The sequence below is a fragment of the Oncorhynchus keta genome, unplaced genomic scaffold (genome assembly GCF_023373465.1).
Source record: "Oncorhynchus keta strain PuntledgeMale-10-30-2019 unplaced genomic scaffold, Oket_V2 Un_scaffold_3208_pilon_pilon, whole genome shotgun sequence".
Taxonomy (NCBI): domain Eukaryota; kingdom Metazoa; phylum Chordata; class Actinopteri; order Salmoniformes; family Salmonidae; genus Oncorhynchus; species Oncorhynchus keta.
The window spans coordinates 821,744-844,395 of record NW_026290915.1 but is presented as its reverse complement, the minus strand read 5'-3'; the positions used below and the strand labels follow the sequence as shown (position 1 = coordinate 844,395).

General features: G+C 44.3%; 3 protein-coding genes across 3 annotated transcripts in view; 2 read left to right on the top strand and 1 right to left on the bottom strand.

Annotated features, from left to right (window-relative positions):
* The window catches only part of LOC118372575 (solute carrier family 25 member 44-like), a 140,864-nt gene that overhangs the window by 73,812 nt on the left and 44,400 nt on the right, over positions 1 to 22,652 (bottom strand). The window lies entirely within an intron of this gene.
* LOC127928665 (uncharacterized) lies at positions 4,152 to 9,398 on the top strand. The gene is made up of 7 exons (XM_052515842.1): positions 4,152 to 4,281; positions 4,755 to 4,944; positions 5,341 to 5,445; positions 6,885 to 7,023; positions 7,347 to 7,488; positions 7,867 to 7,999; positions 9,320 to 9,398. The coding sequence occupies exons 1-7, from the start codon at positions 4,152 to 4,154 to the stop codon at positions 9,396 to 9,398; spliced, it is 918 nt and encodes a 305-aa protein (XP_052371802.1).
* Positions 9,351 to 20,980, top strand: LOC118372571 (oncoprotein-induced transcript 3 protein-like). The gene is made up of 8 exons (XM_052515850.1): positions 9,351 to 9,472; positions 9,560 to 9,597; positions 9,881 to 9,910; positions 13,392 to 13,558; positions 17,330 to 17,760; positions 18,030 to 18,129; positions 19,044 to 19,296; positions 19,474 to 20,980. The coding sequence occupies exons 3-8, from the start codon at positions 9,886 to 9,888 to the stop codon at positions 19,554 to 19,556; spliced, it is 1,059 nt and encodes a 352-aa protein (XP_052371810.1). The 5' UTR covers positions 9,351 to 9,472; positions 9,560 to 9,597; positions 9,881 to 9,885; the 3' UTR covers positions 19,557 to 20,980.

Genomic DNA, 22,652 nt, shown 5'->3' with positions numbered 1-22,652 from the left:
GAAATGGTGGTAAAACAAGCTTATTGGTTCTGATGGGTTAAGACTGAACTGACATGATGCATTTAAAAGTAATATTCAACAATGAATTCAGTCTAATTAATTTAAAAGTACTAAAATTGATGTAGCAATGTAGCTTCTAAGGGAAGTAGTCTGTTTCCTTCTGTAACATAATGAATGTTCTCTGGTCATTGTTGCGGTGCTGAATTTTTTTCTGGTCACCTGACATAGTTCAGGGCCTGGTGGTTGTCAGGTATGTTAGTTGTGCTGGAACAAAAGCCTGCACACACTTTGACCTTCAACCTGGGCCTGTATTCACAAAGCCTCCTGAAGTAGGAGACCTGAGAGGTATACTACAAAACAGAATCAATGAGTTAAGCAGCTAACTTTGATCAACAACTAGACATAACTATAGATTTTCTGGGTCATTATGCTCCACTTAAATGTAATTTGTGTTAATTAGTCCATGCCCATTTGAAGCTTATCTTAGAAAAAATGTCAAGTTATTTCAGAATATTTAGGCAATTTAGCTGGCTAACTTATTGATCCTCCATTGTAGAATAGCCGTCTGATCTTGGATTTAGATCATAATAAATAAGATGGGGATCTGATCCTAGACCAGCCCTAATTCAATGCATCTTTACCAACTTACCCTCAAGGCCCTTGAAGTGGTGTCTAACAGGTCACTTATTTCCGTACTCAGACTACGTTTAAATCAAATGTTATTTGTCACATGCTTCATAAACAAGTGTGGACTAAAAGTGAAATGCTTGCTTACGGAACCTTCCTAACAACACAGAGAGAAAAATAGAGAAATAATAGAAAAAGAAAAACAAGGAATATATACATGAGTAATTATAACTTGGCTATTTACATGGGGTAAGTACTGAGTCGATGTGCAGGGATTTGAGGTAGATATGCCTACTAGAAAGTGTGTGCCCTCAGGCCTGAAGGGAAGCAATAATCATTACACTACCTAACAATAGTAAAGCCCACTTGCTCAAATACCTGACCAATCAGCCTGTTACCAAACATTAGTAAACTTTTGGAAAAAATGGTGTTTGACCAGATCCAATGATATTTTACAATAACCAAATTGACAACAGACTTTCAGCACACTTATAGAAAGGACATTCACCACGCACAGCACTTATACAAATGACTGATTATTGGCAGAGAAATTGATGATAAAAATATTGTGGGGGCTGTTTTGTTAGACTTCAGGGCAGCTTTTGACATTGTTGATCTTAGTCTGCTGCTTGAAAAAAACGTATGTGTTATGGCTTTACACCCCCTTGCTATATTGTGGATAAAGATTTACCTGTCTAACAGAACACAGAGTGTGTTCTTTAAGGGAAGCCTCCAACATCAAGATAGAATCAGAGGTCTCTTCACAGTCCCCAAGTCCAGAATAGACTACATAGAGCCATGACTACATGGAACTCTATTCGACAGCAGGTAACTGATGCAGCAGTAGAATCAGATTTAAAAACCAGATAAAAATACAGCTGATGGAACAGTGGAGACTGTGAAGAGACACACACAAAGGTACAGACACTCGCATAAACACACAAGCGCTAGCACACAAACTCTACACACACGTACGTTGTAATATTGTTGTATGGTGGTATATACGTTTTGTATTGTAGACATGTAGTGGTGTAATAATGTTATATGATGTACTGTTTTATCTTTTGTTTTATATGTAATGTAAGTGCCTGAATGTTTTTGGACCCCAAGAAGAGTAGCTGCTGCCTTGGCAGGAACTAATGGGGATCCTTAAACTCCAGGAAGAGTAGCTGCTGCCTTGGCAGGAACTAATGGGGATCCTTAAACTCCAGGAAGAGTAGCTGCTGCCTTGGCAGGAACTAATGGGGATCCTTAAACTCCAGGAAGAGTAGCTGCTGCCTTGGCAGGAACTAATGGGGATCCTTAAACTCCAGGAAGAGTAGCTGCTGCCTTGGCAGGAACTAATGGGGATCCTTAATAAACTCCAGGAAGAGTAGCTGCTGCCTTGGCAGGAACTAATGGGGATCCTTAATAAACTCCAGGAAGAGTAGCTGCTGCCTTGGCAGGAACTAATGGGGATCCTTAAACTCCAGGAAGAGTAGCTGCTGCCTTGGCAGGAACTAATGGGGATCCTTAATAAACTCCAGGAAGAGTAGCTGCTGCCTTGGCAGGAACTAATGGGGATCCTTAATAAACTCCAGGAAGAGTAGCTGCTGCCTTGGCAGGAACTAATGGGGATCCTTAAACTCCAGGAAGAGTAGCTGCTGCCTTGGCAGGAACTAATGGGGATCCTTAATAAACTCCAGGAAGAGTAGCTGCTGCCTTGGCAGGAACTAATGGGGATCCTTAATAAACTCCAGGAAGAGTAGCTGCTGCCTTGGCAGGAACTAATGGGGATCCCTAATAAACTCCAGGAAGAGTAGCTGCTGCCTTGGCAGGAACTAATGGGGATCCCTAATAAACTCCAGGAAGAGTAGCTGCTGCCTTGGCAGGAACTAATGGGGATCCCTAATAAACTCCAGGAAGAGTAGCTGCTGCCTTGGCAGGAACTAATGGGGATCCCTAATAAACTCCAGGAAGAGTAGCTGCTGCCTTGGCAGGAACTAATGGGGATCCCTAATAAACTCCAAGAAGAGGAGCTGCTGCCTTGGCAGGAACTAATGGGGATCACTAATAAATACAAATATGTACATATTATATGTACAAAACAATTAGACATCTTGCGTCCTCTCTCCAATTTTCCTTCTCAAAACCCATTGGAGGAGAATGTCAAAGGAGCAGGACATCTGGTTTTCTCATCCAATAGCTTCTGATAAGGAAACGAGGAGAGAGGACACAAGGTGTATGGAATCTACCATAGACTTTCAGGAATCTGAAGTGTCCTTGAGTAAGGCCTAATTAGTCTGTCAGTCAATTGCAGCCCCACCACTTGGTTTTCTGTAAAGCAGAGGGATAGGGCTGGAGAAATGTAAGATCTCATTCTTTGAATGAGCTATGGATGAAATGACTGACAGCCAATAAGATCAGCGTATTTAGAAGTTATACAGGACAGTGTTTGTAACTTTTAAAACTGAATTCTTAGAATAGATTTTCTTTGCATACCATCCCCACATACAAATGAACAGGTCATAGTTTTCACCCTGTAACACTGAAACCCAATGAGGGTAAATTAGGTTAGTCTTGAAATTCCTCAGGCTTTGAATTACTCCTTAAAGGCCCAATGCAGTCGTTTTTATATCAATACCACATTTCTGGGTAACATTTGGTACCTTACTGTAATAGATTATCCCATTAAAATGGGCAAAAATGGCTTTTTATCAGAAAAATATTTCTCAAGCAAGGGAGTGTATGGGAGTGGTCTGAGTGGGGAGGGGAAATCTGAAAAGTAGCTGTTATTGACAGAGAAGTCTCCATAACAATGTGTGTTGGAACTGGAAAAGAATGAGACATTATACAAAAACAACAGGGATGTCCACATTCATAACATTCTAACCTTGATGTGTTGATGTCCTGTTGACTTTTACAAAGACTACAATCATTTAAGTTGTGTTACTACTAGCACATTTACAAATGTTTGGTCATTGTCTCAATATTGATCCTGTTTTGTAAAATAAGAGTGAGTGTGTTTGTCTGTGTTTCATGTTTGTGATTGCCCTCTAACTGACCTCCATTTCTGTCTCCAGAGGCCCAAGCTTCCTTCGACACACCTCCATTTCTGTCTCCAGAGGCCCAAGCTTCCTTTGACACACCTCCATTTCTGTCTCCAGAGGTCCAAGCTTCCTTCGACACACCTCCATTTCTGTCTCCAGAGGCCCAAGCTTCCTTCGACACACCTCCATTTCTGTCTCCAGAGGCCCAAGCTTCCTTCGACACACCTCCATTTCTGTCTCCAGAGGCCCAAGCTTCCTTTGACACACCTCCATTTCTGTCTCCAGAGGCCCAAGCTTCCTTCGACACACCTCCATTTCTGTCTCCAGAGGCCCAAGCTTCCTTCGACACACCTCCACCTCCATTTCTGTCTCCAGAGGCCCAAGCTTCCTTTGACACACCTCCATTTCTGTCTCCAGAGGCCCAAGCTTCCTTCGACACACATCCCTGTGTGAAAAGCTCTGATGTTGATCCAAGTTTTTCTGGGGCACCTGGTTATGGCCCTAGGTCTGCTCCTGCCCTACCCTGTCTGTGAGGCCACCTCTCTGGGTGCAGTGGTCAATGTTGTCCCTCTAGAGAAGAGTGGAGGAAATATGGTGAGGTTACACATTGTTAATTACCAATGCTGTCAGCTTTTAACACTGTGTATTAGGAATGTCAGGATTGACCTAAAATATGCACTGCGATAATGATAGGCTTTCTATGTTATGATGCACATGTGCGCAGTATTCAAATGAATTACAAATCCATGTTGATTGGTTCTGTCACGAATATCATCCTCTGCTCTCTGAGCCTGACTCCACACCCATCACTCTTCGAAGCCTGACAGGTTCTTGCTGTACCTCCCAGCTGTAAACACACAGCCCCTCCAGGTTACTTACTACACTGGTATTTTACAGTCTCTGGGATTTACCTGTTGTTTTCATTGTTTTTGTTTGTTTCAATTTACTTGATGAAATGGTAAATAGCCAATAATTACAGTGTGGTTTAGGCACCAATAACAGGTAGACAGTGATTGTGCTGAATTCCGAAAAGCAAGTTCCTCACTGTTACCATGTAATTAATTATATGACCTCCTGACCTCACGTCACCTTTGGCAGGTGAGGGCCCACTACACCGTGATCTCTGCCCTTCCCTGTCCTACGTTCTCCGGAGTGTGTCAGACAGGGAAGACTGTGTCGTGCATACCACCTCGTTACCCTACACAGGACAGAAGCCCGCCTCAGGCTGGTGTGTCCGCCAATGGCAGAGGACCATTCCCAGCAACTACAAGGCCAACGTGAATGTGGGGTATGTGATTCGCTGAGAGACCTGTTATTATTATGACACCGTGACCATTTGATGTGCTTTTGTAGAACATCTATAGAACCAATACACACTGACTGGTCATGTTCAGCGCTGGCTTCCGCAGCATTGAAGACCGTAAGGTTTCATGAGTTGGTTTCATAATGGTGAAATAGTTACACAAACTTACTTCAATGCAGTTGGTCATTAGATCTCCTCAGTCCTCACAATTCAGAACATTAATGTATAATGCAGTTTCATGACTGATCATTCTTACTTTATATCATATGCATTATGTTGTCTATGTGTTATAAAGCAACCCTTTTGCAGGTTATGTCACACCATTTCAGGAAAAGTGAAAAACAAACATACTTATTTGACTCCCCTGTAACTGTGAATTAGGTCCAACGTGAATGTGTTTCTGTTCTTGTGGGCTGGACCCTCCAACCAGTCTAACCCATTGAGACTAAACCAGCCCCCTTACTGCAGCCTGCCTCCTCCTCTCAGGTAACTCAACTCACTGTAACCTGGACCTGAGTCTTGAACTGCACATAAAAACATTACTCTGTTTACTCTAGTCTACACATTCTCACAGTTTTGACTGTTGATATGTAGTGTGATTTATTTGGTCATGATGACTGATACATTTGGACCCTTTTCTCTCCCTCTTTGTCCTTCTCTCCCTTTCTCTCCTCTTTCATTTCCTTCCTTCCTTCCTTCTTTCCTTCCTTCCTTCCTTCCTTCCTTCCTTCCTTCCTTCCTTCCTTCCTTCCTTCCTCCCTTCCTCAGCACCGTTATCCCTTTCCATACTTTTTCTTTCTCCTCTGTATCTCATCCCGATTGTCAAGCTCTTCGGTTCTGCCACAGCCTCTTCAAGTCTCTCAAAACAGGGTCCCAGTCCTCAAACTGCCTGTGTGTCTGACTTATTGTTTATAAGATACACTACTGTCCAAAAGTTTGGGGTCACTTAGAAATGTCCTTGTTTTTTAAAGAAAAGCACATTTTTTACCATTAAAATAATATCAAATTGATCAGAAATGCAGTGTAGACATTGTTAATGTTGTAAATGACTATTGTAGCTGGAAACGGCAGATTTTTAATGGAATATCTACCCAGGCGTACAGAGGTTCATTATCAGCAACCATCACTCCTGTGTTCGATGGCACGTTGTGTTAGCTAATCCAAGTTTATCATTTTAAAAGGCTAATTGACCATTAGAAAACCCTTTTGCAATTATGTTAGCACAGCTGAAAACTGTTGTCCTGATCAAAGAAGCAATAAAACTGGCCTTCTTTAGACTAGTTAAGTATCTGGAGCATCAGCATTTGCGGGTTCGATTACAGGCTCAAAATGGCCAGAAACAAATAACTTTATTCTGAAACTCGTCAGTCTATTTTCGTTCTGAGAAATGAAGGCTATTCCATGAGAGAAATTGCCAAAAACGGAAGATCTCGTACAACGCTGTGTACTACTCCCTTCACAGAACAGCGCAAACTGGCGCTAACCAGAATAGAAAGACGAGTGGGAGGCCCCGGGTCACAACTGAGCAAGAGGACAAGTACATTAGAGTGTCTAGTTTGAGAAATAGATGCCTCAAAAGTCCTCAACTGGCAGCTTCATTATATAGTACCCGCAAAACACCAGTCTCAACGTCAACAGTGAAGAGGCGACTCCGGGATGCTGGCCTTCTAGGCAGAGTTGCAAAGAAAAAGCCATATCTCAGACTGGCCAATAAAAATCAAATATTAAGATGAGCAAAAGAACACAGACACTGGACAGAGGAACTCTGCCTTGAAGGCCAGCATCCCGGAGTTGCCTCTTCACTGTTGACGTTGAGACTGGTACTATTTAATGACGCTGCCAGGAGGAATTTATATATGTAATAAAGTGGGGAGAAAACTCTTAAGTTACATATGATATTAACTGAGTGTGTATTCTTGTGTCAGGGCTCGTGTGAACTGCCCACGTCACTTCCCACTGACGGTGAAGGACCTGGATGGGGACACAGTGCTCTGTCGCTTTGCCCAGGCTGACCTTGGAGAATGCCTTGACTGCCCCCAGTACAACTTTCTGAAGATGGAGGAGGTGAGTCTTAACTTATCTGTGTCTTTGTGTTAGTCCACACAGCAGTGACTGTTACGATGCCCCAAACCGCCAAGAAAAGGTGCAAGAAAGAGAACCGTGTAGAATTTCATTCCTATCCAGAGAAATATCAAACATGAATCGGTCATTATGGATGCATCATGTACCATCTAAATGTGCGGGGAGGTTAAACCAGTTTAGAGTTATTTGTTGGACTTGTTTTTTTAGGGCTAGACTTTCGGCTTCAGGCATGTGCTCTGTGGAAAACAAAGAACAATTGTTTTCAAATAAATGTTGTTGAATTAGTTTAAATTGCTACTTCATAGGAGACGTGTACTCTGTTGTACAACGGTAAATCGTCCGCTGGCCAATACTCTGTGCAGCTGATGGTGGAGGACTTTTCACGCCAAACCCAAACCAACAAACCCAAAGCACTCAGTTCCATTCCACTGCACCTGTCCCTTACAGGTGAGACTGACACACACAAACTATTTCACGCGGTTTTCTCTTTATTGATGGGCCTGTTTTAGGGGAAATGAATCAGGTATATTCTGCTGGTCTGTTCTCAATAACTCTACATACTGGACTCTATAATGTCGCTGTGTTGTTCAGTATTGAACTGAGGCACCCTGGGATTGATTTATCAAGAGCTCTTGAAAAATACAATTTCAACACAGTAGTTAGTAATGGATGAATTACCCATTACCGGTAGCAACATTTTATATTGAGATACACCCAAAGTTATTGAAAAGGAGCAATCATATACAGTATGATACCTGAAGGAGGTTAAAAAGATTGTTGTTTAAAACTAAATAACCTTAACTTTTGTCTTGTTCTTGGTTTCAGTGGAGGAGGCGTCCTCAAGCTGCACTGCTGAGCCGGTCACTACAGGACTGACACCAACAGGGGGAGCCACCATCTACGTTCTGCCCTATGAGCAGATCAACGTGTCTGTCACCTTTCATTCTGACCTAGAGAGGTGTGTTATAATACTCAACCTAGAGAGGTGTGTTATACTACTGAACCTAGAGAGGTGTGTTATAATACTCAACCTAGAGAGGTGTGTTATAATACTCAACCTAGAGAGGTGTGTTATACTACTGAACCGAGAGAGGTGTGTTATAATACTCAACCTAGAGAGGTGTGTTATAATACTGAACCTTGAGATGTGTTATACTACTGAACCTAGAGAGGTGTGTTATACTACTGAACCTAGAGGTGTGTTATACTACTGAACCTAGAGGTGTGTTATACTACTGAACCTAGAGGTGTGTTATAATACTCAACCTAGAGAGGTGTGTTATAATACTCAACCTAGAGAGGTGTGTTATACTACTGAACCTAGAGATGTGTTATACTACTGAACCTAGAGAGGTGTGTTATACTACTCAACCTAGAGAAGTGTGTTATACTACTGAACCTAGAGGTGTGTTATACTACTGAACCTAGAGGTGTGTTATACTACTCAACCTAGAGAGGTGTGTTATACTACTGAACCTAGAGAGGTGTGTTATACTACTGAACCTAGAGAGGTGTGTTATACTACTGAACCTAGAGAGGTGTGTTATACTACTGAACCTAGAGAGGTGTGTTATACTAAACCTAGAGAGGTGTGTTATACTACTGAACCTAGAGGTGTGTTATACTACTGAACCTAGAGGTGTGTTATACTACTAAACCTAGAGGTGTGTTATACTACTGAACCTAGAGGTGTGTTATACTACTCAACCTAGAGGTGTGTTATACTACTCAACCTAGAGAGGTGTGTTTTACTACTCAACCTAGAGGTGTGTTATACTACTCAACCTAGAGGTGTGTTATACTACTCAACCTAGAGGTGTGTTATAATACTCAACCTAGAGGTGTGTTATACTACTGAACCTAGAGGTGTGTTATACTACTGAACCTAGAGGTGTGTTATACTACTGAACCTAGAGGTGTGTTATAATTCTCAACCTAGAACTACTGAACCTAGAGGTGTGTTATACTACTGAACCTAGAGGTGTGTTATACTACTCAACCTAGAGGTGTGTTATAATACTGAACCTTTCCATGAGTTTCCCTCCTTTTGTGTTATGTTTCTCTCCTCTCTCTCTCTCTCTCTCTCTCTCTCTCTCTCTCTCTCTCTCTCTCTCTCTCTCTCTCTCTCTCTCCCTCTCCTCCCTCTCTCAGTTGTGTGTAAATGTTACAAACGGGTTGTTTTCAAAACTTTCAATGGGGATTTCTAATGGAGAAGTTAGTCAGTTGCTGTGCATATTTCTACTGTGTTGACTGTGTTGGCGGTATGTCTCTTCTTCAGCGTGTCAGAAATAGTTGTGGTTGGTCCCCTGGCCTCTTCAGGACAGCGCTGGAAACCAAGGGTTCCCTGGCCACCATGAATCTCACATGGGTCCAGAGCCCCAGTAACATGCCCCCCTCTTTTGCCCCTTTGTTTCCTGGCCAACACCAACAGGTAACTTTTTGTCAACAACCAATAATGTTTTGGCATATGTTATAACCAACCTGTCTGATGTACTTTACACAACCTTTTTCTTCACAGTTTGCAGTCTGAACCCAGATGTGTGTGGCTTTACCAAAGTAAGGACAAGAACAATCACAGTTCTTCCACTCTGTGTGTGTGTGTGTGTGTGTGTGTGTGTGTGTGTGTGTGTGTGTGTGTGTGTGTGTGTGTGTGTGTGTGTGTGTGTGTGTGTGTGTGTGTGTGTGTGTGTGTGTGTGTGTGTGTGTGTGTGTGTGTGTGTGTGTGTGTGCGTGTGCGTGTGTCCGAGAGTAAGCATGGTGTTGTTTACAGTGGTGAAAGGATCGTATTAATATTTGGTTCAAAATATGTCAATAATATACATCTTTTTTTCTGTTCCAGGACAGATGGAGACCTTTCCCACTGGAACAGGTATAGAACACACTGTGTAGTTGATATCCATGACTGGCTGGCTGGCCTACCCTAACCCTTACCCTAACCCAGGTTCCTATCCAGATCCCTCCTCTCTTCACCATAACCCTAACCCTTACCCAGGTTCCTATCCAGATCCCTCCTGTCTTCACCATAACCCTAACCCTTACCCTAACCCAGGTTCCTATCCAGATCCCTCCTCTCTTCACCATAACCCTAACCTTTACCCTAACCCAGGTTCCTATCCAGATCCCTCCTCTCTTCACCATAACCCTAACCCTTACCCTAACCCAGGTTCCTATCCAGATCCCTCCTCTCTTCACCATAACCCTAACCCTTACCCAGGTTCCTATCCAGATCCCTCCTCTCTTCACCATAACCCTAACCCTTACCCTAACCCAGGTTCCTATCCAGATCCCTCCTCTCTTCACCATAACCTCTCTTCAACCCTAACCCAGGGTTCCTATCCAGATCCCTCACCATAACTCTTCCTCACCATAACCCTAACCCTTACCCAGGTTCCTATCCAGATCCCTCCTCTCTTCACCATAACCCTAACCCTTAGGTTCCTATCCAGATCCCTCCTCTCTTCACCATAACCCTAACCCTTACCTAACCCAGGTTCCTATCCAGATCCCTCCTCTCTTCACCATAACCCTAACCCTTACCCAGGTTCCTATCCAGATCCCTCCTCTCTTCACCATAACCCTAACCCTTACCCTAACCCAGGTTCCTATCCAGATCCCTCCTCTCTTCACCATAACCCTAACCCTTACCCTAACCCAGGTTCCTATCCAGATCCCTCCTCTCTTCACCATAACCCTAACCCTTACCCTAACCCAGGTTCCTATCCAGATCCCTCCTCTCTTCACCATAACCCTAACCCTAAGGTTCCTAAGATCCCTCCTACCATAACCTAACCCTTACCCAGGTTCCTATCCAGATCCCTCCTCTCTTCACCATAACCCTAACCCTTACCTAACCCAGGTTCCTATCCAGATCCCTCCTCTCTTCACCATAACCCTCACCAGGTTCCTAACCCTAACCCTTACCCTAACCCAGGTTCCTATCCAGATCCCTCCTCTCACCATAACCCTCACCATAACCCATAACCCTACCCAGGTTCCTATCCAGATCCCTCCTCTCTTCAACCATAACCCTATCCAGATCCCTCCTTCTTCACATAACCCTAACCCAGGTTCCTAACCCAGGTTCCTATCCAGATCCCTCCTCTCTTCACCATAACCCTAACTTCAGGTTCCTATCCAGATCCCTCCCTCTTCACCATAACCTAACCCAGGTTCCTATCCAGATCCCTCCTCTCTTCACCATAACCCTAACCCAGGTTCCTATCCAGATCCCTCCCTCTTCACCATAACCCTAACCCAGGTTCCTATCCAGATCCCTCCTCTCTTCACCATAACAACCCTATAATCCCTCCCCTCTTCACCATAACCCTAACCCAGGTTCCTATCCAGATCCCTCCTTCTTCACCATAACCCAACCCAGGTTCCTATCCAGATCCCTCCCCTCTTCACCATAACCCTAACCCAGGTTCCTATCCAGATCCCTCCCCCTCTTCTAACCCTCCCAGGTTCCTATAACCCTCCTCTTCAATAACCCAACCCAGGTTCCTATCCAGATCCCCTCTTCAGATAACCCTAACCCAGGTTCCTATCCAGATCCCTCCCTCTTCACCATAACCCTAACCCAGGTTCCTATCCAGATCCCTCCTCTTTCACCATAACCCTAAGATCCCAGGTTCCTATCCAGATCCCTCCCCTCTTCACCATAACCCCAACCCAGGTTCCTATCCAGATCCCTCCCCTCTTCACCATAACCCTAACCCAGGTTCCTATCCAGATCCCTCCCTCTTCACCATAACCCTAACCCAGGTTCCTATCCAGATCCCTCCCTCTTCACCATAACCCTAACCCAGGTTCCTATCCAGATCCCTCCCCTCTTCACCATAACCCTAACCCAGGTTCCTATCCAGATCCCCCCCACCATAACCCTAACCTTCCTACCATAACCCTAACCCAGGTTCCTATCCAGATCCCTCCTCTTTCACCATAACCCTAACCCAGGTTCCTATCCAGATCCCTCCCCTCTTCACCATAACCCTTCAGGTTCCTATCCAGATCCCTCCCCTCTTCACCATAACCCTAACCCAGGTTCCTATCCAGATCCCTCCCCTCTTCACCATAACCCTAACCCAGGTTCCTATCCAGATCCCTCCCACTCTTCAGGTTCCTATAATCCCTAATAACCCTAACCCAGGTTCCTATCCAGATCCCTCCCTCTTCACCATAACCCTAACCCAGGTTCCTATCCAGATCCCTCCCCTCTTCACCATAACCCTAACCCAGGTTCCTATCCAGATCCCTCCCCTCTTCACCATAACCCTAACCCAGGTTCCTATCCAGATCCCTCCCTCTTCACCATAACCCTAACCCAGGTTCCTATCCAGATCCCTCCCCTCTTCACCATAACCCTAACCCAGGTTCCTATCCAGATCCCTCCCCTCTTCACCATAACCCTAACCCAGGTTCCTATCCAGATCCCTCCCACCATAACCCTAACCCAGGTTCCTATCCAGATCCCTCCCCTCTTCACCATAACCCTAACCCAGGTTCCTATCCAGATCCCTCCCCTCTTCACCACCCTAACCCAGGTTCCTATCCAGATCCCTCCTCTCTTCACCATAACCCTAACCCAGGTTCCTATCCAGATCCCTCCCTCTTCACCATAACCCTAACCCAGGTTCCTATCCAGATCCCTCCCCCTCTTCACCATAACCCTAACCCAGGTTCCTATCCAGATCCCTCCCCTCTTCACCATAACCCTAACCCAGGTTCCTATCCAGATCCCTCCCCTCTTCACCATAACCCTAACCCAGGTTCCTATCCAGATCCCTCCCTCTTCACCATAACCCTAACTTTCCTATCCAGATCCCTCCCTCTTCACCATAACCCTAACCCAGGTTCCTATCCAGATCCCTCCCCTCACCATAACCCTAACCCAGGTTCCTATCCAGATCCCTCCCTTTCACCATAACCCTAACCCAGGTTCCTATCCAGATCCCTCCCCTCTTCACCATAACCCTAACCCAGGTTCCTATCCAGATCCCTCCCCATAACCCTCTTCACCAGATCCCTCCCTCTTCAATAACCCTAACCCAGGTTCCTATCCAGATCCCTCCCCTCTTCACCATAACCCTAACCCAGGTTCCTCCCTCCTCTCTTCATCCAGATTCCTATCCAGATCCCTCCTCTCTTCAACATAACCCTAACCCAGGTTCCTATCCAGATCCCTCCCCATACACAGATACATCACACTCTTTTTCTTCTTTATTCATGTTTTGTTTAGTCTGATATTTTGTTTTGAGTCCTTTATTTTTGTTTTTCTTTTCATTTATACAATGTGGGTCCTTAAAAAGCTCTATGTCCCGTGTATGATTATTATTTCTGTCTCCTTCCAGAGCTGACATGTGGGGAGACTGAGATGCATCTGGTTCTCCCCATTTCCACCCTGAAGAACCTGATTGTGTCAGAGCTCCAGCTCAACCATCCTTCCTGTAGTGTCACGTCCAACTCCACCCATGTGATGGCCCGCATCTCTCTGACTGGCTGCGGCACTAAGAGAGTGGTACGAGACTCCGCCCACTGTATCAAATGCAAAACTTACATTGGCTCCGTCCCAGTAGTGGTGCATGAGTAAAATAACTGGAAAAGCCAAGCCAGAGAAAATGCCATATTACAACCTACGTGTTGTGATAATTGCGTTGTTTGCTCTATAACCTGTTAGTTCATATGCCTTGCCACTGTGATATATAGGCCTAAGACCGAGACAATAAGAAGACACAGTGGCAGAATAAATTCAACCAAACCTTTGTATCATCACTAAAACCGGAAAGAAACCTCTGTCCGATGAAGTCCACAAAGCATAGTGCATGAAACAAACAGTTACATGACCTACAGCAGGGTCAAGCAGGGTAATGTTGGGGCGGCAGGTAGCCTAGTGGTTACAGCATGGTCAAGCAGGGTAATGTTGGGGCAGCAGGTAGCCTAGTGGTTACAGCATGGTCAAGCAAGGTAAAGTTGGGGCGGCAGGTAGCCTAGTGGTTACAGCATGGTCAAGCAAGGTAACGTTGGGGCGGCAGGTAGCCTAGTGGTTACAGCATGGTCAAGCAAGGTAACGTTGGGGCGGCAGGTAGCCTAGTGGTTACAGCATGGTCAAGCAAGGTAACGTTGGGGCGGCAGGTAGCCTAGTGGTTACAGCATGGTCAAGCAAGGTAACGTTGGGGCGGCAGGTAGCCTAGTGGTTAGAGCATGGTCAAGCAAGGTAATGTTGGGGCGGCAGGTAGCCTAGTGGTTACAGCATGGTCAAGCAAGGTAACGTTGGGGTGGCAGGTAGCCTAGTGGTTACAGCATGGTCAAGCAAAGTAACGTTGGGGCGGCAGGTAGCCTAGTGGTTACAGCATTGGACTAGTAACCGAAAGGTTGCAAGATCGAATCCACGAGCTGACAAGGTAAAAATCTGTAGTTCTGCCGATGAACAAGGCAGTTACAACTATTGATTTAGAACCACAAGTCGCAAACAAAGTAGGAGCTGCCTCCACTATTCCAGCACCATTTCAACTTCAACATTTCCACATCATCGAATCAGCCCTGCTTAGTCTAATACAGTGAAAACTTAAAGATATCAAAAACAATTTAGTCCAATCAACGTAAGCTAAATGTGGCTGTCCATAGTTCTGATTTGTGTGTGTGTGTGTGTACAGTTGAAGTCGGAAGTTTACATACACCTTAGCCAAATACATTTAAACTCAGCTTTTCACAATTCCTGACATTTAATCCTAGTAAAAATTCCCTGTCTTCGGTCAGTTAGGATCACCACTTTATTTTAAGAATGTGAAATGTCAGAATAATAGTAGAGAGAATTATTTATTTCAGCTTTTATTTCTTTCATCACATTCCCAGTGGGTCAGAAGTTTACATACACCCAGTTAGTATTTGGTAGCATTGCCTTTAAATTGTTTAACTTGGTTCAAACGTTTCGGGTAGCCTTCCACAAGATTCCCACAATAAGTTGGGTGAATTTTGGCCCATTCTTCCTGACAGAGCTGGTGTAACTGGGTCAGGTTTGTAGGCCTCCTTGCTTGCACACGCTTTTTCAGTTCTGCCCACAAATGTTCAATAGGATTGAGGTCAGGGCTTTGTGATGGCCACTCCAATACCTTGACATTGTTGGCCTAAAGCCATTTTGCCACAACTTTGGAAGTACACTTGTTGTCATTGTCCATTTGGAAGACCCATTTACGACCAATCTTTAACTTCCTGACTGAAGTCTTGAGATGTTGCTTCAATATATCCACATAATTTTCCTTCTCATGATGCCATCTATTTTGTGAAGTGCACCAGTCTCTCCTGCAGCAAAGCACCCCGACAACATGATGCTGCCACCCCCGTGTTTCACGGTTGGGATGTTGTTCTTCGGCTTGCAAGCCTCCCCCTTTTTCCTCCAAACATAACGACGGTCATTATGGCCAAACAGTTATATTTTTGTTTCATCAAACCAGAGGACATTTCTCCAAAAAGTACGATCTTTGTCCCCACGTGCAGTTGCAAACCGTAGTCTGGCTTTTTTAATGGCGGTTTTGGAGCAGTGACTTCTTCCTTGCTGAGCAGCCATTCCGGTTATGTCGATATAAGATTTGTTTTACTGTGGATATAGATAATATTGTACCTGTTTCCTCCAGAATCTACACAAGGTCCTTTGCTGTTGTTCTGGGATTGATTTGCACTTTTCGCACCAAAGTACGTTCATCTCTAGGAGACAGAAGGTGTCTCCTTCCTGATCGGTATGACGACTGCATGGTCCCATGGTGTTTATACTTGCGTACTATTGTTTGTACCGTTGAACGTGGTACCTTCAGGCGTTTGGAAATTGCTCCCAAGGATGAACCAGACTTGTGGAGGTCTACAATATTTTTTCTGAGGTCTTGGCTGATTGCTTTTGATTTTCCCATGATGTCAAGCAAAGAGGAACTGAGTTTGAAGGTAGGCCTTGAAATACATCCACAGGTACACCTCTAATTGACTCAAATGATGTCAATTAGCCTATCAGAAGCTTCTAAAGCCATGACATCATTTTCTGGAATTTTCCAAGCTGTTTAAAGGCACAGTCAACTTAGTGTATGTACACTTCTGACCCACTTGAATTGTGATACAGTGAATTATAAGTGAAATAATCTGTCTGTAAACAATTGTTGGAAAAATTACTTGTGTCATGCACAAAGTAGATGTCCTAACCGACTTGCCAAAACTATAGTTTGTTAACAAGAAATTTGTGGAGTGGTTGAAAAACTAGTTTTAATAACTCCAACCTAAGTGTATGTAAACTTCCGACTTCAACTGTATGTGTTCTTGCAAGTAGAAAAAACATGTTGACCCAGCCTACTTGCAGAGAAATGTCAATGCCATCCTCCTCTCATGTTGACGAAACAGTCTATGATTCTGTCATACAGTACATGCTTATAGTTTTTGTTGTCCTAGGCTACCTGGCTAAAATACTTGCTCGCTAGCCTAACTTTCATGTAATAATGAGCCAGCTAGTTAACATTAGCCTACTACATTTAGCTACATATTGAACTTCCATGCTCTCAGGCCGGGGACACAATGTATGGTTGGTTGGATAAGAATCACTGTTATAATCATTTGCCAGTAAGGATAATTAAGTAAAACTACAAGTCCAAATCTCTATCTTCATCTATGGCTAATTTAAGAACGGGACCATTTTAGCTAGCTAGCTAGCCACTCGAAGACAACAATGCAACAAGATGCAACAAATCCATTTTTTTCTGTCAATAACGTTTTGCTCTCGATGTGATGTGATTGGTGTGAAGCCAATTCCAAACTGGCCTCTCTGGACCTTTTATTTTTGGTGTGCCTGGACCATTCACAGTTTTGAGCTCACTCAGTTTAGCTCAACGCTGATTGGCTATCATTTTATACTTTTTTTATCAAGGGAGACCAAATGCTTGCTGTGGGTTCCCTTGCGTTTAATACTACGGGCGGCAACAATGTTATACTTTTTTTTAACCAGACAGCATCAGGTAGATGGGCTACACATACAGAGTCAGAGGGGTGCTGTTTCGCTCGCTCGGATGCTTTCACCGGTGGGATACAGAACGTTCAGCCTCTTGCCAATTAAAGGAAAAGGATGAAACTCAGAGATGAAAGATAAATAATTTGATATGTTTTTTTCTTGGTCAGTTTTTTGAGGAAGCCTGGCTTCCCTTTGCATACATGAATGCACGCCACTGCTCCTTCCATAAATCTGTTTTAACAGACTGTCTGCTGTGATGTGTGAACGAACCAGAATATCCACACATGATCCTGTTCCTTTTCTCCTCAGCACTCTGGTTCAGAGATGGTGTACACCAACACCCTGCAAAGTGTACGCAACACTGTCATCAGTCGGCAGCCCACCCTGATTATGTCGCTCGCCTGCCGTTTCCCCGGCGTCGAGGCCAAGGGCCCGCGGTACGCCATCAACATGCCGTCGGAGCAGGAGACCTTCGGCATCATCAAGTTCTGGTTGGAGTTCTACCGGCCTGGGGAGGGGCCCATGGCTACCAGAACTAAAATCCCCAAGTTCCGCCACCTCCTCCCTTTCTCGCAGCGTGTCCGCCGAGAAACGTCGGTCCGCACCGCGAGCAGGCTGGACACACTGGACCTGCATGTGTTCTCCAACACCTCTCTGGACAGGGCAGAGCTGATGGTGGGCAAGTGTATGGAGTCCGAGACAGAAGACATGGCTGACAGCCACTGTATCCTGGATCAGGGGTCAGTGATATTTTTCTGACATTTTTACCCAATCTTAATTGTTTTTTATTACCCCAAATGGAGTACTTGGGTTCTTAATACAAGCTATACAATAAGCCATATGAACTAAACAATGCATGGAATTTCAGAAAACTGTCCATTTAACTCAGTTGAGGTGGTAGCAATTTGTCAAGTCGCTATGAAATGGATAGTTTACTGAGATTGCCTCTGTTTTGAAACCGCTTCTCTCACCTACATTAAAAACATGAAATGTCTTCCTTCTTTCTCAGGTGTTCGGCTGGAAATGGAACCCTTGAGATTCTGACTTCAACCCCCACTGTCAGGGTATACCGAATCAACCTGAGCACTATCAAAACTAAAGGAACCACGGTGTGTCTTTCTGGCCATGTATCTCTCTTCAGGGATATGAAGGGTGCTCCCATTTGTCTCTCGGGCATCCGGGAACCTGCCAACATGACTATCCAGTTGAGCTAAAGCCCAGGGACTAAAAATAAATAAACTAACTAGTGCCTATATCACATACTTAAGCAATAATGCATGAGGGGTTGTGCCAAATGACCAATATACCAAGGCTAAGGGCTGTTCTTATGCACAACGCAACGCAGAGTGCCTGGATACAGTCGTTAGCCGTGGTATATTGGCGGCAGGGTAGCCTAGTGGTTAGAGCGTTGGACTAGTAACCGGAAGGTTGCAAGTTCAAACCCCCGAGCTGACAAGGTACAAATCTGTTGTTTTGCCCCTGAACAGGCAGTTAACCCACTGTTCCTAGGCCGTCATTGAAAATAAGAATTTGTTCTTAACTGACTTGCCTGGTTAAATAAAGGTAAAAAATATATATAGCACAAACAACAGATGTTCCTTATTGCTATTATAAACTGGTTACCAATGTAATTAGAGCAGTAAAAATGTATTTTTGTCATAACTGTGGTATACGGTCTGATATACCACAGCTGTCAGGCAATCAGCATTCCCAGTTTATAATATTTAATTTAAAACATGTTTTATTATTGTTATTACTGATTTATCCACTTCAATCCATGTGTCAGTCTGCCACTGTGTGTTTGTCCCTTTCAGCTCTGTTTGAATACCAGTATATGTCCATCTGAAAGGCCATCAAATGTGTATAATGCTTATTTCAAATTCTCACAATATGTTTCTCCAAGATTTTTGTGGTCTTGGGTCCGACTCTCTCTAACGACGTTAGCCTATATGATCACAATAGTGTAACAATCACTAGTACAAGTGTTGCATGTGTAGTTGATCGTGTCTCTTGTCGTCTGCAGATGTACGTGGAGTGTACAGTGTATCTCTGTGTCACCACGAGGCCCTCTCAGAAGTGTCCTGATCAGTGTGACAGGGCCAGCAGCAACCAGGTAATGGTTGACAACGTGCTGACCAGGAGCTACACCGTCCGCTCCGGCCCTGTTAGCCTCGTACCCACCACCGCTGCACTGGCAACTACCACTGTGGTCCCAGCAACCACCCCCACTGGTACCATTAGTGCAACAGCAGCACCAACTACAACAGCCTCAAATGGTAGGATTTGTAAACAGGCTCAGCTCAGTCCCGTAGCTTCAATTTATCTTTGGGGGCTTTAACCCGGCAGTATTCCAACCGATAGGGAAAAGATGACCAGCACTCACCAATAAAGTAGAACTAACCAGTGATATTTACCCTCAATTGGATTCTCTCCTCTACTTTCTCCTACTCTAGCTCCGACTGAGGACTCAAACATGGCAGTGGGCGTGGTCTTGGCTGTCATTCATGTCTTACTTCAAGGCCTGCTTCATCACTGAAGAGAGCAAGGCTTATAATTCCAATGTTGTTCAATTGTAGCTCTCGTGAATTACTGCATACTAATTTTACATCATAAGAAGCCAATGGAATTAATGATATGACACACTTCTTACATTGGAATGGGTCGTTTTTCAAGATAATTATTTTGTACAGTAAAACTCCCCATGGTGATTTCTACATTTTCTCTGAGGACATTGGTAGACTTACATTGCATCAAAACTCGAAATTTGTGCATGTAAAGCACGAAACACCGAGAATCTCACTGCTGAAAGGTACTTATCACAGCGGGTGGCATTCCTTCTCTTGCTCGAGCAAAAGCGGTAGCTGCTGCGTGACAACCTGGTAGTGAGGAACCTACGGCTTCTAGTCAGTGGCCAATAACTTGATTTTGAGCCAATCAGAGGTTCGTCATTAGTTACCACAGCCACAAAGTCATGTGATTTTAAACCTAAACCACACTGCTAACATTATGCCTAACCATAACTTTAAATTAAGACCAGAAAGCAAATGTTTGTTTTCATTCATGTAGACAATTTTGGACTTTGCGGTAACTAGTGGAAACCCAATCAGAGAGCACCAACCCCCACGTTGGGGAGCCAACAACGGAAAAAAAGGAAAGAGGGCAGTTTTCCGCACATCCTCGGATGAGCCAGTCACACTTAATATGCAATGTAGGCTATGGGATAGAAACTAACTAAGTGCACAGACAAAATACTCAATTATTCCTCCAAGCTCGCTGTTTTATTACACTACAGTGGTTGGAGCAAACCAACCACTGTAGTTAGTGTTGACATTGTATGTAAATAACAATGGATTCGCTAGTGTCCATGAAACAGCTGCCTGTGTCAGTTGTGCAGTTAGCTGCCTAACTTTAGCTACCAAACGTTAGCTAGCTAAATTTTTGGCTATGGGCTGGTACTTTGGGATTATGGAGAGTGAATAAAATTGTTTCTTCTTCACCTTGCTAGGTAGTTATCTGGCTGTGGCCATCTGGCTAGTAGCAACATAAACACAGATGTCTGGTAATCTAGACCATAAACAAGACGCACGGATATGCATTGCCAAACAAAGCTACTGCCACCTTCTGGTTTGGAGTATTTTAAAAGTCTGAGTGTGTGACGACTTCCAAGGTCTTTGTTATGTGATCACAAAAGAGTGACTGCCGACGCTGTTCAGAGTTTCAAAATACAGTCGGGAGGCAAATGTTTGACAATTTTACCAGGCAAACGTTTGACAATCTTACTGGTGTGTCTGAGCTTTAGCTATTTTTAACTGCTGTTTATAACTATTTTCGTCCAAAAATCCTGTTCAAAATGTAATCCTGGAAATGAACATAAAATAATTGTTTAAATTTTGACCTGGTCATGCATGCACTGTAAAAAATATAAATAAAATCTATTTTCAACTAATTATTATTAAGTAACTGGTTCCACAGCATTTTTTTTGTTTACTCAACTTTTCGGTCCAAGTGTGACCTGAACAAAACAATTACTCAAATTTAACTCCAATTTGACAAGAATTCAGTCAATTTAAAATGTGTTTTCTCAACTTGTCTCATATGTTCATTCAGCTATAAATTATTATTTGGGCAACCATATTTGACACATTTTTACATACAAAAGTGCTGATTGTGTTTGTAACTAATTCCACAATCGTTTTTTTAGGTAAGATGCCCAAATAACATTTGAGAACACACATAAAGACTGACTTGAAGTACACTGCTCAAAAAAATAAAGGGAACACAAAAATAACACATCCTAGATCTGAATGAATGAAATATTCTTATTAAATACTTTTTTCTTTACATAGTTGAATGTGCTGAAAACAAAATCACACAAAAATTATCAATGGAAATGAAATTTATCAACCCATGGAGGTCTGGATTTGGAGTCACACTCAAAATTAAAGTGGAGAACCACACTACAGGCTGATCCAACTCTGATGTAATGTCCTTAAAATGCGGCTCAGTAGTGTGTGTGGCCTCCACGTGCCTGTATGACCTCCCTACAACGCCTGGGCATGCTCCTGATGAGGTAGCGGATGGTCTCCTGAGGGATCTTCTCCCAGACCTGGACTAAAGCATCCGCCAACTCCTGGACAGTCTGTGGTGCAACGTGGCATTGGTGGATGGAGCGAGACATGATGTCCCAGATGTGCTCAATTGGATTCAGGTCTGGGGAACGGGCGGGCCAGTCCATAGCATCAATGCCTTCCTCTTGCAGGAACTGCTGACTCACTCCAGCCACATGAGGTCTAGCATTCTCTTGCATTAGGAGGAACCCAGGGCCAACCGCACCAGCATATGGTCTCACAATGGGTCTGAGGATCTCATCTCGGTACCTAATGGCAGTCAGGCTACCTCTGGCGAGCACATGGAGGGCTGAGCAGCCCCCCAAAGAAATGCCACCCCACACCATGACTGACCCACCGCCAAAACGGTCATGCTGGAGGATGTTGCAGGCAGCAGAACGTTCTCCACGGCGTCTCCAGACTGTCACATGTGCTCAGTGTGAACCTGCTTTCATCAATGAAGAGCACAGGGTGCCAGTGGCGAATTTGCCAATCTTGGTGTTCTCTGGCAAATGCCAAATGTCCTGCACGGTGTTGGGCTGTAAGCACAACCCCCACCTGTGGACGTTGGGCCCTCATGGAGTCTGTTTCTGACCGTTTGAGCAGACACATGCACATTTGTGGCCTGCTGGAGGTCATTTTGCAGGGCTCTGGCAGTGCTCCTCCTTGCACAAAGGCGGAGGTAGCGGTCCTGCTGCTGGGTTGTTGCCCTCCTACGGCCTCCTCCACGTCTCCTGATGTACTGGCCTGTCTCCTGGTAGCGCCTCCATGCTCTGGACACTACGCTGACAGACACAGCAAACCTTCTTGCCACAGCTCGCATTGATGTGCCATCCTGGATGAGCTGCACTACCTGAGCCACTTGTGTGGGTTGTAGACTCCGTCTCATGCTACCACTAGAGTGAAAGCACCGCCAGCATTCAAAAGTGACCAAAACATCAGCCAGGAAGCATAGGAACTGAGAAGTGGTCTGTGGTCACCACCTGCAGAACCACTCCTTTATTGGGGGTGTCTTGCTAATTGCC